Genomic DNA, 18,532 nt, shown 5'->3' on the forward strand with positions numbered 1-18,532 from the left:
TTTTATCTCCATCCTCACCAAAAAGAACTTAAGAAATATTATAGATGAATGGATTTAGGATAAAGCGATGATTTTTATTTTTAAAATTAATAAGATATTATTATATTATCAATATAAAAAACTAGCAATTTCTAATTAAATTTGAGAGCTAACAATTAAAATTTATTATATTGAAATTTAAAAATAAAGATATATTTCGGCCAAATTTTTCTTTTCATTTTTATTTGCATATTTGTTGTTGTTTTATTTAATGTTAATTAACTTTAATCGACTCACCTAATCAAAATTTCTGCCTCTGCGCTGTCCCTTTTATAATATTTCTCTTCAAAAGATAAATCTTTGAAATTCCATAATAGTTATTATAAAATTATATATTATTTGAAACATATTAAAGTCTTTTTTGCTACTTATGGATATGAAATGGAAGATGATTTCGGATAATTATGGAGATGAAAGGATGTACTATGATAGTATGTAGCTGTTGTTTTGCATATAATATAAAAGTCTATTTTAATTTTTGAACATATGCGCAAGAGATATCTCAATTTTCATTAATGACTCAGAATATAAAACAAACAGTAAAGTACATTTAAAGATTTCATAAATCAAGAGGTTAACTATTAAAACTTAATATACTTAAATCTTGATATTCTTGGTTAGTGGGAGTTTTGGTTGTGACCAATGTATTTTGACTCCTTTACAAATATATACTTAAATCCTTTTGGTGATAATTTTATTTGGGTTGTAAGGTATTGTTTTGATGATCATCGTTTTATTTTTCTAGAATATGCACGATGCATGTTGATTGATTTTATAAATAGCTATTTAAATAATGCAAACTAAAGAAAATCTTAAGTTGTTCTTAAATATAAATGGTTTTTTACTTTGGAGGCTTCTAGTTGAAGCATTGTAATTTGCAAGTTATTAATATTCTGCAGATTAAATTGAAGTTTAAATTGTACTTGACCATGATTGTTATTGTTGAAAGAGCTTCTTGGTAAAGCATAAATGAAGCAAATAAAGTCTTAAGTTTTACTTAAGCATAACTGTTTGTTGTTAAACGGTTTCTTGGTGAAACATTAAAGTAGTCTCGTGAGAGACTTAAAGCAAGACAAAGTTGAAATTAGCTTTGATCACATGATGGTGCTAATTTTCACACCACACTAAACACATAAAGTTCATGTAAGTAAATAAATTAATATTTGTAATTGCCGATTATCTTTGTATATTTAAATGATAAAATAATTGTCATAGTTCAATGTTAGTTGTTTATTTAACCGAACTGTTATGCTTGGAGCATTCTTTTGGACTATATTATTTTCAAATTTGCAGCTACATAAAAGTTTTCTTTATTAGCTAATCCAAGAGTCACTTTCTGAATAATATTTTATTGTAAACTAACAAACAATTTACGGCTAAGTGCGAGAATGTTAGAAATTAATTATTTCTATTAGGCTTATTGATTGTATTTATCTGTTTTGTAAAATATTTGGGTTAAACTTAATAGTCCAAAAGGTTTAATTTAAAGCTCATTATTATTGAGTGATCATTAAAAGAATTAATGAGTCAGTTAAATGTGTTTGGTTTAAATGTAGTTAAATCCTAATCTAGATTAGGATTGTATATCCTATTAGTGTTACGATGGGAGACCCTAATAGTTTCATATATATAGGTTATATTTTCTCTCTAGTCTACGCCGTCAAGATAATAAATTATTCTCTGGGAGCTTGTAGACATAAAGAGGATGCACCTAACTATTCCATAGACAATTGTGCATAGTTATTTTAATTTCTTTCTACTTATTGTTAGGGGTCAATATTGCATCAACGGAAGCTAATAAAATAACTTGTAAATTATTTTACTATTTTAAGTGATTTCAATTTATATATGAGTATCTTAGATATTAAAATCTAACATCTTTTTTTCTTAATTTAAAATATTAAATAATATTTATTCTATAAATAATTGCTCACTTTAATTAGCTTTCCATTATACTTAAAAATATTTAAATATTTTTAATTTCAAATAAAAATTTAATTATAAACTTTACTTTTTATGTTTTATAAATTTAAGTTAAATAAAATTTTTATTTTTTCAATGACTACTTGAGTTAATATAAATAATTAAACAAATAATAAAAATAGTTAAAAATAATTTATAAATATTAAATATGTTTTCACAAATATAATTGCAATATTTTAATTTACTAAAACAGATAAAAGTTAATATTTTCATTTTATTTGAAATTATTTTGACTAATTAATAAATAAATATTAGTCTATACAAAAAAAAATATTTTTTCTAGGACAAGAAAATAAAAAAATGCATTGTCCTAAATGTACGTCATGGTTGCAATTTCTATATCCGTTACGGTGTTGTGTGTGGGATTTACCATTAAATTTAGAAGCGGTTATGCTATCCGTTTCTAAATTCAGTTCCTATTCCGTTGCCATGTATTATACATCTTGCGCCATGATTTGCGCAAAATTTAGCAACAGATAATTTCATTTCAATCATCCGTTTCTATTGTTATCCGATTCCATATGAGATTTTGAGCCCTTTTCCATGGACATCTGTTTCTGATCCGTTGCTATTTAGCAACAAGATAATTCCGTTTCTAAAGTTCTGTTGCTATTCTCCAGTCAAATCGACATGGTTGTGAAAATTGCTTTTTTTTTTTTTCCTATAATTCGTGTGTAAATTCTTAGATGTGAATTGATGTTATGTATATGCAACAATTTGGAAAGAAATTAAGGAGATAATTGATGTTATCAAAAATTGACTTTAAAATCAGATTTGCACATACTTTTTTTGCGAAATATGCACATTTTTAAAATGAAAAATAAACTTTCATTTCCCACCAATTTTTTTCCATAAGATGAGATGACAAAATTTAAAAATTTGATTAAGTTATTAATTTCGGGTTAATCAACAGAAAATTAAGCATTACTTTTGCTGTAATCTCTCCTTTAATTATGTGTACAAGTCATTAAATATATTTATGCAAATAAATTGGCATGAGATATTTGATGTTTTTTCAATTAGTGCAATGTTAGCAGCAAAATAAGAAAATTTTAGCGAAAGAATTAAGACTCAACAGATCTGGTCCGACCAATTTTAGATCGAACGGGTTTTCTAGCGCATTTGGTGGGACTCACTTGGTTTCTGTTGAGAAATCAAGATGCCATCAAAATCAACTGATAGAACGGTCATAGTAAATGAAAATGCGATGTACTCGACTGATTATTTGATGATTCAATAATTGGATGCCTTCGTGAGCCCCACCAGAGGCTCAACTCTTAAAACAAACAAATCAACCCGAGCTTTTGGTGCTAAAATGCTTCATAATTTTTAAATAAGCCAAGCTCAAGCTTCAATATAAAAGCTCGAAACAGCTCGAGCTCACATCTAAACTTTGCTAACCAAACTTGAACAATTCAGTTTTCGATTTGGTTCAACTCATTTACAACCCTCTATTACAAACAACTCGTTAACAACCCTCTATTACAAACTTAGGTTTCTATTTAGGCACCGCCAAATATATAATTATCCCTAAAGAGAAACCAAAATAAAAACAAACTATTTTCAATTTTCATACCGATTTGGTTTTTGACTTCTTAAATATTCTTTTAGTTTTTAAAATAAAAATTAACATTTTATTATTTTTTTTTATTAAAATGGAGAAAATTAAATTAACTTGCATATTTTAAATGAATTCAATATCCAATAAAAATTCAGAGGTCAAATTATGATCCTAAAATTAACTGTTGGTATGTTTATGTTGCATCAGTTGTTGGTCTCCCTGTGCTCCACAGGTGGTATTTTTTTAACAAAATGTACTTTTAAGAAAAAAAAAGTTGTAAACAAATATAAAATTGAAACAATGTAGATAAGTAATAAATCACATCATAATAACAAGTCAAAAGAAAAAATTAAAATAGAAATACATTTACACCTGCACAACATAATCACAGTTGAGTTGATCAATAATGCATGAAACTGACAATTCTTTGCTTTACACAACTTGAAGACTGATTAATATATCCAACAAAAATTCATAAGCCATATCCAATCATGCAGTATCAGAGACATAACAATTCCATTTAGCTGTAAAATCATCATGCCATGCTTTCCAAACACTAAGTTCTCTCATACCTGTTTTCTGCCCTACCATGAACAATAGTGCTGTTCTTAAATAATCATCAAACAAAAAGACTTCTTTGATGGAATCAATAAAGAAAATTAAACAAAAAAAGGAACAAGTAAAAATGAACTTTTGCTTACGGTTTTTAACTATGAATGACTAAAAGTTAGAACCAAATTAAAATATAATTAAAGAAAAGGTATATCAGACTCACCTGTTGTCTTTATTCAATAAAACTAGGTACAGAGGATCTTGAGAAGTAAGCTGAAATAGCTGTTCAACAATGTAGACACAAGTAGTAATGCTGAAAAAACGGAATACCAAAATATCAGCACTTGATTGCAAGACATTAGAACTTTTTGTTAGATGATAAAAATGGGAGCCAAATTAGTTGGGGTTTATCACCTGCCAAAACATATTAACAGAATTATCCACAAGACTGCACTAATAAAACTTGATTCCTTGTAGGCAACCCAAACCTAAATTCATATACAAAAGCACGTTATTAGTTTGACACAATGCATAAAAATAACAAATGTTTCTGGACAATTATGATTTCAAATAAACTTAATTTTCAATATTACCATGAGACCTTTGAGAGAATAGATGAATTCTTACTCAGTATCTTCAGCCCAATGGAAGTGCTCTGAAGATTAGGATTTACAAAATGGGCTTCTTATATGGGTGTGCGCATTATTTAGTAAACTTTTAGCATACCTGAACTAAACTATAAATCAAACTTTTCTCAATATATTCAACTCAACTAAGTTTCAACTTTGATCTGATTGAGGTCTGTTATGCAAAACCTTTTCCTCCACTATATTCAATTTATGGTTGCATTAGTACGGTTTAATCATGTTAAAACCCTTGTTAATCACTTCTCCCATGTCATTCTATGTCTCTACAATTTCTTATTTATAATAAATTATAAATTTACCATATAAATATTTGTATCTTATGCGGACAATAGAATAAACATACATGTTATATAATATATTGTTTTATTTTCAAAAATTTAGCTGAACAAATGAATTGCAAATTAAATGAAACTACAGTATTCTAGTGGTGCCTGATTCGATTTTCTACCAAAATGGTTCATTTCAGCTTGAGAAATTTTAAAATTCTCCAAACCGAATGGGGAATATGGTCTTTGGTTAAAATCTCAATGTAAATATATAAGATCAGAAAGGACTAATGGAAATGAAGAAGAGGAATAATTTAGACATACTGAGAGAGCCACAACATTGATGTAGAAGTCAACCAGTGTGGCAGCCATCCACCTGCAACCGAATTTTAGCAACAAATTAAATTCTCATGAGACATATACTATTAGCAGTTGAGAAAGCAAATATTTAGCAATGTAGGAATGTCCACACACTCATAAAAAAATGTCGGCAAACAATTCCATAACCTTGTACAGAAATCAACCATCAATAATTGAATATCAATACATGCTTGATCTAAGCCATAAGTTAAATTTCTCATCTCTTACTTTACTCAAACAGCCTTTTTCCTGTAGGAATAGAACCCAAACATAAAATCCAACAATTTTGTCAAGAAGACTGTTGAGTATAACACATTCCCTAAAAAAATACAAGGATGCAAACTGACCACCACCCAGATTATATGTGGCCTGACCTCTGGAATCATGTAAATATATTTCATTCTTCTACGGGTACAAGTGATAATTGTGACGCAAACTTTTGACCTTGCAAACAACACTAGTAAAATTAACAGTTTTTAACTTGCCATGACGTGGCCAAGCCTCAGTCCATTCTAGTTCAGATGGTTCTGATAGATAATATTCCCCTTTTCTGCAAGACACATCTTTTACTCGTATTTTAATAAATGACATTGCACAATACATAAACTTATCATCCAACCATCACAAGGTCCATGAACAGCACTGCGAAAAATTGGCCAATCAATTGTCATGCTACAGAAGCTTTCATAAAATTCACTTGACCAATTATATTAAGGCTCAATACTGAATGGAATAAGAGTAAGCATGATATTGGCATCTTTAGAGAAAAAGAAAGAGAAAAACCCTTGCTCATTATTGCTCAATTGCAATATCCATGTTAGCAAGGAAATCTTGCTTTGCTGCCCAGAAAAGGCATCATCACAGAAAACATTTTCCAGCATGATAAAAACAAAGCAATTAAAAATAAGAACATTAATGACTATTTTTTCTTAAATCAGTAGGGCCCAACAACATTATGATGGCCTATCAAACAGTACAGTAATATACATTAAAAAAAAAAAAAAAAGGAAAAGGATAGAAAGAATATAAGAACTTACGGCGTAAAAAGTTCTTTGCGAAAAGGAGAACCATCAGTTACAAGAGTGTAGATCAAAGTTCCCAGCATCAAACAACCCAAAATGCTAAAACCAATTCTTGCAGCCACAACAGGGGATGCCTTCCTCTTGTATTCCACTGCATCCCTAAAAGTGGGATTCTCAGGCATGAGTGAGGGTAGAGAAAGGGATCGACAAAGGAGTGTGATATATAGGATAACAGCATGAGTGGGCTGACGAAAGGTCCATGTGGCTAATTCCAACAACACTGAGGTTAATGCTTAACTGAATTGTATTTAAATATGAAATTTGGGAAATTAAGATATGCAAAAGCAATTTGATAGGGGGTTACTGCTGCTTAACAACTTAGATACAGGACATACATATTTCTCACATACATGAAACTGTGAAATCTCCAAGCCTCCACTAGTGGGACAAAGGAACGGCAAAGGGAAAAGAAAGCTATAAAAATTCCAAAGTGAGTACAGCCTACAAGCTTATTGATCTTTCCAGTGTAACAATTTGTTCTTGTTCCAGTTATAAGTGCAATAAAGAAATACTTGAAGTTCTGGATACATACTTTTTAGCGTGATGCAGTAGAACATGGTACATTGGGTCTTGTAAAGATTCTTGAGGCGACAACTTGAGGAATTGAATGAAAATGTAGAAACAAGTCGTAATGCTGTCAGCAATTGACAAGAAAAAAGATAAAAATAAAAAATAAAAAAAATCTGAATGACAAAAAGTGACAAAATACCATAAAAAAATTACGAAAAATTAAGTGGCACATGATATCAATTATTATATCATTTTAGGTTCATAACTACATACTAAACTAAAGAATTATTAGGAGATAAACGAAAGCACAACCATGAAAGAAACACACCTGCCAAAGCAAACTAGAAGAATTATCCAAATAATTGCACTAACACAGTTCGATTCCTTGTAAAAAGTCCAAGCCTGATAAAATAGACAATATATGTTCAATCAAACCAAAAGAATAAATAAAAAGTGATTAAAAGCTGAGTTTGAGTTTGAGGTACCGCTAATGGGACGACGTTAATGTAGAAATCAACTAAAGTTGCTGCCATCCACCTGAAAAGCAAAACATAATAGAACTTTAACAAAAATCGGCGAGAGAGAGAGAGAGAGAAGAGGATATTTACGGTGTGAGGAGGTCTTTGCGAAAGGGAAGGCCATCTATGGAAATGGTGTAAATCAGAGTGACGACCATTGCGCAACATAATATTAAAAAGAGAGCTTTTAGCCCAATTGCTAATGGAATCGCCATTACTACGACGACAGAGGTTTTCTGCGAATATTCTAAGAGAGTGCAAAGCAGAGAGAGTAATTAGTCAAGACTGAAGATGGAGATGGGAAGACGAAACGAAATAGTGGGGGAGGTCGTGTCCACGTCATCGCTGCCTAAAGATTAAGGTTAGATAAATTACACGTCATTACTAAAGGAAGTAATTGGTTTATTTGGAAAGCAGAGAAGAGTAAATAACAAAGTAATTTTGTTGATGTGATGCTTAAACATACTTAGATAGTCCAAATAGATGAAAAAGTAAAATCTACACTGTATATAAATGTAGAAATACATAAAAATACATAAAGACAATGGAATTTTGGATATCTCTTTTAATAAAATTTAAAATATATTAAAATAATTTTAATTATATCCAATTAGAAAATTTTATTTTAAAAAAATATTTATAATATTTAATTAATTAAACAAGCTGATTAATGTTACTTGAATTTCGTTACCGGATTGATAATGCATTTTTTTTTTTTGTTAATTTGCTTGATGTTTATCTTATTAATATAAAATCCATACATACATATAATAACATTGTAAATAATATAATAAATCATTATGGAAAAAAAAATAATAATATTCATTCTTAACTCTCATATATTATGTATCGTACATCGTATTTTTTTTTTTTTTTTTTGAGTGTTATTAATGTGTATTGACCTTTAAATTTTTACAAGCAATATTGTCCCGCACCCGCAACGATATGCTAATGTTTGGTTAATATAAAATTGCATTTTCTTTTTTTTCAAAATTTTGAATTTATTAATATAAAATTTATTATTGAATAAATGTAGATATAGGTAAATAATTTTAATCATTGTTAGTAGTAGAAAAAAAAAATTCATCTTAAAGCCACTGAATTTGTTTTATTTGGACTGTTCATATTTTTTCAGATTAAACTTTTTTATGAAAAATTTCTATATTGTTTTATTTTTCTACAATTTAGTTTATATAAAGTTAATATTTTAAATTTGTTTTAATTTGATTGGAGTTATTTTTTAAATAAATACGTGTAAATAATTAAGCCTTTCAAAATTTATAAGTTTTAAATTTTTTAAAAGTTATTTAAATAAATATATGAAAATAAAGCATTTGAAAATTTTTAAATTTTTAACTTCTCAAAGTTATTTTTAAATATTTGATTTTATTATTTGATTTTTTTTTATCCATCAAAATCAAATTTCATTGAATCACATCTTTTCAAGTTGAAGAAGAGGCTGATTTTTAAGATTCAAATTGGTAACTTTTTAAAATAATTTATTTCTTATTATATGTTGAGTTCTAGAAATAATTTTTTATTTTTTAATTTTCTTTTTCATTCTTAAATCAATTTTTAACTACTATCATTTTTATTTAGTAAAATATTTATATCTCTCTTGTGATAAATAGATGGCCTTTTGATAATTAAACATTTTTAATGTTGGATTTTTTTTTTTTTTGTCTCCTAAATTTATTTGAACAAAGGAAATAGTGTTTGGAAAATTAGAAGAAAACTAGATCTATATATTTCTGTTTTGAGTTACTTTTTTGCGTTTTTCTAATGTATATACAAATATGTTCATTTTTCTAATGTATTAAATAAGTAATACTCTTACTATAGGCAAAGTGATTACCACTAGCATTTTTAGCTCATGCTATTTTTAAACAATTCAAATTACTTTTTCTTTTTTTTTTCTTTTTACCTACCAGGAAGAAATAATTTTTTATTTTTCTACTTTTTTATTATAAATATATATAGATCTTGATCTAGGGTTGGGGATAGAGGTTGGAGATTGAGTGATGGTTGATATCCTTTTTGGACATCTATTAAGATTTTAAGAATCAGCATATATAAATTAGGGGCTGAAATTAAAATTTAACAGTTAAGTTGAACTGTATTTTGAGACAAACTTCATTATATAAATAGTATTAAGTACATAGAATTGGTATAACAAGTTGTTTTAACGGCAAAGCGCAATGTAAATAAACATTGTATTTATTTTAATCTAAATAAACATTGTGAGTTTTCAAAAAAAAAAAATTTCTATTTTAGAAATTTCTTTTATTTAATAAAGGGTATTTTTTGGATTTTCAATAATATTTAATGGGAAATTAATTGCTTTTTTGACGGAAAGACTAAATTATTTAATGGAATTAAATCTAGGAGACTATTTATTAGGTTTATCAAAATAGAAGGATAGACTGGTGAATTAGGTCAAATCTCAGGACTCACTACTACTTTACCCGTATTCTTTTGTATGGATAAGAGAGAGAAGGAAAGGCAGGAGAGAGAAAAATAATTATAATTTTATATGACTTTTTTTAATATTTATTTTTTACTATTTAATTCCACATCAGTTTTTTACTGCTTATTGACTGAAAACCGGCAAACGGACTTTTTTATTACTAAATTTATATATTGTTAAGTAATGAATTAAAATATAAAGACAATTACAAAATATGTGTTATAGTTGACAGATCACCGGTGAACATAAGCCCAAAATAATGCCATGCTCTTTCTCCATATCCAAGCCAAAAGTATGATGGTCAAGTAGATGCAATCCTTGACCGCAATAATCTTTTAAGTTAGGAAATCGCTATTATTATTATTAATATATGTAGGGCTGCATGTGGATCAGATCGTATTTATTGATTTAAAGTATTTGATTCAATTCAATCCATTAAATGTATAAATTTGCAGGTTATAAACGGGTTGGATTGGGTTCAGGTTCAACGTAAACCCACGGATTAAATAAATAATAATAATAATAATATTTTTAAATAAAATATAATTATTTGAGAGGATCACTAAAAAAATGAAATATATTTAAAACTTTAATTATATAATAATTTTCACAAACTACAAATATATATCAATAACAATATTAAAATTAAAATTTTTAATATAATTATTATCATTATAATCATAATCAACAATGAAAAATTAAATTTTCTAATAAACAAGACAACTAGTAAAATTAGTTAGTAACATAATTATACAATAAGTTTTAGACTATATAATATAATCCAATAGCAACAAATTAAAGCAAGTGTATACTAAAGAAAAAAAAGCAATTAAAAGGCAATATCTACTGAATATGTAAATAATTTCGTGTTTACATTCAAAATTGCAAATCAAATCAAATTAATTAAAAAATTCATAATCACATAGACACACATATATTAAGTTATTTATTTGACATTATTTATGGGCTAGGTCGATCGGGTCTGCGAATTTATTTAGTAAACCCATGCTCCAACCCAACCCGTAAATTATAAAAATGATCCATCCAACTCAACCCATTATATCTTTAAACCCGCCGAGTTGGGTTAGATCACTCAGGTTGAGTCCGGTTAGAATGGATCAATGCGCAGCCTAATATATGTATGTTTGATAAAAAGAAATCCTATGACAGTAACTGCCAAAAAAACGAAACAAAAAAACAAAATGACTCCAACTATCAAAATCATCTTCAAAAATCTCATGCCATAAGTTGATTAATTGCTTAATGCTTCTAAATAGATTCAGTTGGTTGCAACATTGGTTTAAGATTGCTTATCTTCCTCTATGGCAATTTTGCGATTCTGCACTTAAGCTTTGTTGGGAAATTAGGTCTGCTTGGAATACTGCATCCTTGATCTATTAACTGCACGAGTTGATGTGTCTTTGGAATTTTAGGATTGTTGGGAGGTTAGGTTGACTGACGACTTTTGTGATGATGAGTAAGCATGCGTTGTTATGATGATAGGTAAGCACTCGCGCTGACCTTCAAAAAAAAAAAAAAAAAAAAGGGCAAAGTAGGCTTAAAATAGGAAATTTTAGAGATTTTTGGCCCAAAAATTTAATACTGGGCGGTTTGAATATAATGTACAAGTTTATGGGTCAAAATGAACCTTTTCCCAAAACTAATTTAGTTTCTAAACTTGTCATCCCATCTTATCCAAGAAAGAGGTGTGTCAATTTTAGATAATTAAAAAAAAAAGAGAAAAAAAGGGAATAATACGGTTAAATTGAGAGAAATTTAAACCTACTGAGAATATCCGATAACAATTACATTCTAAGAGATTATATCCTTCGTCTACATAAGCTCAAATAGTGAGGGAGATTGTGTAGAAGATATCGTATATGAAGGTTTAATAATATTATTTTATTTATTTTGATGGTACATGAATGTAAGGTAATGTTAAATATATAGATTATAAAAATACCCTTGTCATAGAAGATTTATAAATATAACTATCAATAATTTTGAAAACCCAATCTTTTAGGCATGCTTACACTTGAATTCGGCAAGTTGAAGATTGTAGTGTTTAGATGGTTTTCAACCCCTCAAATAACTTTCAAAAGATCATCATCTCCCTCAAACTCTCTTGCTAAATAATTAAATAATCTCTCTCTATATTACCTTACTTTACAAATACACCAAATAGCATTCATCCAAACAATCTGTAAGAGAGTGGAGAGTAGAGAGTATTACTCAAGACTCAAGATGGAGATGGAAAGACGAAACTAAATTGTGGGGGAGGTTGTGTCCATATCATCATTGCCTAAAGACTAAGGTTAGATAAAGTAAATGTCATTACCAAAGGAAGTAAGGCTTTATTTGGAAAGAAGAGAAAAGAAAATAACAATGTATTTTATTGATGTGATGCAAGTTTGGCTATGCTAGGATGGGTTTATCTTCTTGAAGGTGGAAAATTTATTAGTTTGGATGTCTTGAAGCTGTTTTTCAAGAATTTAGGGATAGTTGGTTTTATCATAGTTTTTCAAATTGTTCCTATCTTAAGAATTTTCTTTATTTTTTCTCTCTATTTTTAAATATTTCGTATGCTCTTCTTTTTGTAAGTAGTTAGTACCATATTTAAAAACTAATTTAGCATTTAAATTTGTCATCCCATCTCATCCGAGAAAGAGACATGTCAATTTAGATAATTAAAAAAAGGGGAAAAAAAAGAAGAGAATAATGCAGTCAAATTGAAAGAAACTCAAACCTACCAAGGATATCCAGTAACCACCGTATTCCAAGAGATTATATGCCTCTTCTGCATAAAGCTCAAGTAGTGGGGGAGGTGTTGGAGAAGGTATGGTTATGAATGTTTAATAATAACATTGTTTTGTTTGTTTTGATGGTACAAGAAGGTAAGGTAATGTTAAATATACAGATTATAAAAATACTCCTCTCATACAAGATTTATAAATATAACTATCAATCATTTTAAAAAACCAAATCTTTTAGGCATGCTTACACTCGAACTCGTTGAGTTGAAGATTGGAATGTTTAGATGGATTTTCAATCTCTCAAATAACTTGCAAAAGATCATCATCTCCCTCAAATTCTCTTGCCAAATAACTAAATAACCTCTCTTTATATTACCTTGCTCTACAAATCCACAAAATAACTTCCATCCAAACAATCTATAAATGAGTGGAGAGCAGAGAGAGTATTAGTCAAGACTTAAGATAAGATGGAAAGACGAAACTAAATAGTGGGAGAGGTCGTGTCCACGTCATCGCTGCCTAAAAATTAAGGTTAGATAAAGTACACGTCATTACCAAAGTAAGTAAGGCTTTATTTGGAAAGAAGAGAAGAGTAAATAAAAATGCAATTTTATTGATCTGATGCAAGTTTGGCTCTGCTAGGATGAGTTTATCTTCTTGCAGGTGGAAAATGTATTAGTTTGGATGTCCTGAAACTGTTTTCAAGAAACTAGGGACACTTGGTTTTATCATAGTGTTTCGAATTTGCTCTTATCTCAAGAATCTTTTCTATTTTTTTTTTCTTTAGAAATTTTTTTTCTCCATTTTAGATATTTCGTATTCTCTTTTTTTATTTATTAAGAACCAGATTTAAAAATTAATTTAGCCTCTAAATTTATCATTTCATTTTATCCAAAGAAGATGCGTTTCAATTTAGATAATTAAAAAAGGGAATAATGAGGTCAAATTGAAATATAAACCTTGTGATAATTGTTCACTACAACCCACAATGATTAAGAATGTGATCTATATCTTGTACTGCTTTGTCCAATTCTAGAACCAAAGTAGTATAAATAGGGAAATTGAGATCCAGTTAGGGTAAGAAAATACCTAAACAATCAATATAACATTCCTTAACCTATGGCAAATTACATGTTCTATGCTGTAATTTCAAGCATAACGATTACTACTCTAACTAGCCATTGTTCTGCTCAAGCAAAGAGTTATAGCCATGAACATCAACATAAGCTTTTGTTTGTTTTCGGAGACTCACTGTTTGATCCTGGGAATAACATATACCTTGATCCTACTCAACATATCCCTTCCTATTACTATCCTTATGGAATGAGCTTGAGAAATCATTCAACTGGCAGATATTCTGATGGCCTTGTTGTTCTTGATTATATTGGTATCTTTTTTTACTACAATAATGTTTTCTTATTTTTTCCAAAATTTATTATTTTTACTTTTTTCTATTAATTATATTAGGGGTGAGTAATTCGCGGATATAATCGAAAATTCAAACCGAACCGAGTAATTTGGTTTGGTTCGGCTGCCAATAAATTAGTTTTGATTTGGATCGCTAAGTTATAAATATTAATTTGGTTTTTTCAGTTATAGTGCGGTTAGTCTGAAAAAAAACTTTGGTTAATTCAAATTAATTAGATTATTACTTGAGATATATATTTTTTTATCTCAGATTTTTTTTTTTATCAAAACATTGCGTTTTTACCCCTTATTAAAATAAAACCAAGAGTGCAACTATGTTTTTATAATTTTTGTGACAGGTAACAAAAATATGATATAACTTTTGAGATCATTGACAATGAACGTCATGCTTAATTGGTTACTAACTGTAATTTTGTAACTGAAAGTTTATTGAATGCTTCTTTTAATGTTAATTATATTAATTGTTATTTGGATAGTTGGATTTAGATATGACTTGCTTTGTAATTTTTGTTTAGACTCTTGTGACTTGTTGGATTAAATAATTAATTTTATTATTTATATTAATTAATCAATTGCTTTAAGAGTGTAAACTGCAAATTTAAAGACAGGAACACATATATTGAAAAACTTTTGGATTTGGATATTTTCTCGTAATCAGTTTGAATAAAACAAGTGAAAAATACTAATCCAGTTATTCAGATGATTGCAGTTTTTTTGTAATAAAACCGTATATTATTGGATTCATTTACTTTTGGTTTTATATTAAATATGGTTTGTATTTAATAATAGATTTATGAAATTCAATCATATTCAGACTGAGTTATTCGGTTTGGATTGGTTCGGATTAATCAAATGCTCACCCCTAAATTATATCCCGATTAAGATTGGAACTCGCAAGCTCATAATTCTAAAGACGACTAATATTATTTATTCAAACATTATTAGTTCTTTTATATATTTTTTGATCGATTTTTTTTCCCTAATTCACTAACATGTTTTTATTTTTTTAAAAAAAGCCTTATTTAATGCAAAATATTCTTCATTCTATCGTAGCCTTGTCAGCAAATTTGCACATAATTCCACCATTTCTTAAACCAAATTCAAATTTTGTTGATGGAGCCAGTTTTGCTTCAGCTGGGGCAGGTGTTCTTGAAATTCATGCTAATGCGGTATGCAGATTGCTCTGCTTTCTCTATTTTACATCCTTTAATAAGTAAAATCCAACTTATTATAAGTCCAAATGATAAATATATTATTAATTGAATTTGATTAATTTGCTCGTAGAGCTTAGATTCTTAATAAAAACGAGCAAAAAAAATAAAAAAAATGTCTTACTCTTATTCATTACATATATATTGCACTTTCAGATGAATCTCAAAATGCAAGTAACAAACTTGATGAGGGTGGTCAAGTCAATGAAAGATAATTTAGGTGGCAAAGCGGCTAAGAACCTTATAAAAGGATCAGTTTTCATGTTTAGCTTGGGAGGAAATGATTACTTTAACTTTGCAACTAATTATCCTAATGCTACCCAAGCTGAGATGAAAGACTTTGTTAGTTTGGTGATTGGCAATTTGACAAAAGCCCTAAAGGGATAATAATTTATAATTTTAGCAATAATACTTAGAAACATGAAGTTTATATGTATATATATATATATTGCTACTAGTATTGTAAAAGGATTTAAATTGGAATCCTGCGATCAAAATTTTAATGTTTTTTTGAACTAGATATCGAGCTTGTAACCTCCTAATTATAATTCTAGGACGATTTCAACAGTATTAAGTAAAAAATCATTGATAAATATAATTAATTTTTGTAATTACATTTTTATAGCTGAAATAGTAGATTTTGAAAGGAGAAAATATTTGAAAATTTTTATGTTTCTAAAGTTGTTTTTTTACACATATACATTGCTACTGGTATTGCAAAAGGATTTAAATTGGAATCTCATGATAAAAAATTTTATTCATTTTAATAATAGACAATATATATATTTTTTTTCAATAATTTCGTTTTAACTAGGTTTCAAGCTTGTAACCTTCAAATTCTAGGATGATTTCAATAGTATTAATCAAAGCTCATTGATAAATACAATTGGTTTTTGTAATTATACATTGATGGTTGAAATAGTAGATTTGAAAAAAAAAAATTGCATGTAGATACTTAATTAGCTTGACTAGTTTATTATTTTAGGAATGGATAAAAATATCTTTGAAAGTTAAAAATTCTGTCGCTTTTAGATAGTTATTTTAGCTATATTATTACACATTTAAGCTTCATCATTACTTAGTGGTCTACTATGTTTTGAAGGATATATATGAAGCAGGAGGAAGGAAATTTGCATTTCAGAATGTGGCACCCATTGGCTGTCTTCCTATGGTGAAGCAAACTTTCAACTGTACACCTGACCAGTATGCACAAGAACCCCTACATTTGGCAAGACAACACAACCTTGCCTTGTCCAAAGCCTTGAACAAACTTCAAAGAGACCTAAAAGATTTTAAATATTCAATTTTTGATTATTTCACTGAGATTGGCAATATGATAGATAACCCTTCTAAATATGGTAAGTCATATACATACAATTTATGCTTTAGTTACCCTTTACATTTTATATATTAATTGACCCATATTAAAACAATGATATCATATTTTTTAATTGTAATTTTGAAGGGTTCAAGGTCGGTAGAGTTGCATGTTGTGGCAGTGGAGCATATAGAGCATCTAATTGTGGAACTGAACCTTATGAGCTATGCAGAAACCCAAACGAATATGTGTTTTTTGATGGTGGCCATACCACTCAACATGCAAATTTCAGATTATCAGAATTAATGTGGAGTGGATCAACAAATGCCACCTGGCCTTATAATGTGCAGCAATTATTTGAACTTCCATGATTTGACTAATTTATGTTGTGAGCCATCAAATAATTTCTCTTAATAAACCAAGGGCATCAAGCTAGCTCTTGCACTTAATAATCTTGTACCATGCCTAGCTTCAGCCTCAATAAAATATTAGCCCCTAATAAATCTCCTATGTCCTTTTCTTGAAGAATTTTGCACATGCTTATCTAGCATGAGGCTATCCAACTTTCCTCGCAGTTTGGCTTTTAATAAAAATATTAACAAAAGATATAAATCTTTATAACAGCAACTGGTCTGTTAATTAATTTGGACGTTAAAATAATAATTCCTTTAGATCTTCTATAATTGAATTGCTTTTCTAATAATTTGTAACATATAATGAGCACATAGGAGTTTCTGCCACTATGCATCAATAGCATTAAAGAAGAAACATACCGCACTACCAAGCTCCATTGATTGAAGAATCACACCTGTAAATCAGAATCTAAAGTCTCAAACTAAATAAAGTCAAATATCATAATTTTATTTAGTAATAAATTCTCACAAAAAAGTATAAAAAAACTACAAATATAGAGATAAACCAACAATAACAAAAACAAAAAAGATAAACTTGTTATAGGAAAGATCTGAGTTTAGTAAAGCAAAAGAAGATAAAAACAAAATAAACTGAAGCAAAAGAGAGAATATAAATTTATATATATATATATATATATATATATATATATATATATATATATATATATATATACGGCATTTAATTACTCTTCACGTGTCAAGATATAAGTCATCGAGTAAATTGACTATATTACGCTTAATTTAATATTAATTTTATGAGAAAATTATTAAATTAAAGTAATAATTATTGGTTATATAAAAATAGTAAATATGAAAAAAAATATTTATTACTTTTTGAAACTACAAATGTGACAAGTATTTTAAAATAAATTATTTTCTCAGATATGACAAGTATTATAAAACGGATATAATATATTTTGAGCTCTAAAACGATTTATATATTAAGATGGAGCCAGTATACTCAAGCTATTATTAATTTAAGTTCAACTCCATAATTTCTATGTTTTTTTTTTTTTTTCACAACTGAAAATATATCCTCTGAATTTTAATTTAGGACTCAAATATCTTTACAGTATACAAAATTTATAACTTGCACTACTCATTACTCTGTCTAAGCAACCTAATGGTATTTCATAATACCCACAAAACTCTTATCTATCAAAAGTTTGTCTATCCTCACCATAGACATTGTCTCTGCATTACACTTTACTAAATTTAGCACTTCCTATTGAAATAACCTCACTCACCCATATCTCACCCCCATACTGTACCATTAGATCATAGTCTACTTCTGCAAAATCTGTACATTACAATAGTATAAATTAATTAAAATGCTCATTGCAACTAGGAATGACCACGATTTGGTTTCAAACTAGAATCGAACCAAAATCAAACTAATCAAAATCAACACTAAATCGTAGTCA

At 28.3% G+C, this 18,532-nt stretch overlaps 2 protein-coding genes across 3 annotated transcripts; one reads left to right on the forward strand and one right to left on the reverse strand.

The window, feature by feature from the left end:
• Positions 1-3,890: 3,890 nt before the first annotated feature.
• On the reverse strand, positions 3,891-7,820 carry LOC105635926 (uncharacterized). Of its 2 annotated transcripts, none has more exons than XM_012219066.4 (9): positions 7,609-7,820; positions 7,486-7,537; positions 7,329-7,402; positions 7,023-7,124; positions 6,446-6,589; positions 5,373-5,424; positions 4,550-4,623; positions 4,359-4,448; positions 3,891-4,162 (listed from the first exon to the last, which is right to left on the reverse strand). In XM_012219066.4, the coding sequence occupies exons 1-9, from the start codon at positions 7,731-7,733 to the stop codon at positions 4,150-4,152; spliced, it is 726 nt and encodes a 241-aa protein (XP_012074456.1). In that variant the 5' UTR covers positions 7,734-7,820; the 3' UTR covers positions 3,891-4,149. The 2 variants fall into 2 exon arrangements, with proteins under 2 accessions (XP_012074456.1, XP_012074455.1); XM_012219065.4 differs by having other exon boundaries at positions 3,891-4,167; positions 7,609-7,819.
• Positions 7,821-13,854: 6,034 nt separating this feature from the next.
• LOC105635936 (GDSL esterase/lipase 1) lies at positions 13,855-17,066 on the forward strand. Its single transcript, XM_089726225.1, has 5 exons — positions 13,855-14,125; positions 15,220-15,335; positions 15,534-15,751; positions 16,473-16,735; positions 16,843-17,066. The coding sequence occupies exons 1-5, from the start codon at positions 13,858-13,860 to the stop codon at positions 17,064-17,066; spliced, it is 1,089 nt and encodes a 362-aa protein (XP_089582351.1). The 5' UTR covers positions 13,855-13,857.
• Positions 17,067-18,532: the final 1,466 nt, after the last annotated feature.

This window comes from Jatropha curcas, chromosome 9 (genome assembly GCF_041381405.1).
Source record: "Jatropha curcas cultivar XTBG-Jc1 chromosome 9, XTBG_Jcur_1.0, whole genome shotgun sequence".
Lineage (NCBI taxonomy): Eukaryota > Viridiplantae > Streptophyta > Magnoliopsida > Malpighiales > Euphorbiaceae > Jatropha > Jatropha curcas.

What these genes read in the sequence shown, in the direction of transcription:
- LOC105635926 (XM_012219065.4), bottom strand. Translation starts at nt 7,733, where the DNA reads ATGGCGATTCCATTAGCAATTGGGCTAAAAGCTCTCTTTTTAATATTA. An exon ending in CGCAAAGAACTTTTTACGCC is followed by an intron (nt 5,425 to 6,445) that starts GTAAGTTCTTAT and finishes ATTCGGTTGCAG; the next exon opens with GTGGATGGCTGCCACACTGG. An exon ending in TTATTGAATAAAGACAACAG is followed by an intron (nt 4,168 to 4,358) that starts GTGAGTCTGATA and finishes TGTTCATGGTAG; the next exon opens with GGCAGAAAACAGGTATGAGA.
- LOC105635936 (XM_089726225.1), top strand. Translation starts at nt 13,858, where the DNA reads ATGGCAAATTACATGTTCTATGCTGTAATTTCAAGCATAACGATTACT. An exon ending in ATTGGCAATTTGACAAAAGC is followed by an intron (nt 15,752 to 16,472) that starts CCTAAAGGGATA and finishes GGTCTACTATGT; the next exon opens with TTTGAAGGATATATATGAAG. An exon ending in AGATAACCCTTCTAAATATG is followed by an intron (nt 16,736 to 16,842) that starts GTAAGTCATATA and finishes GTAATTTTGAAG; the next exon opens with GGTTCAAGGTCGGTAGAGTT.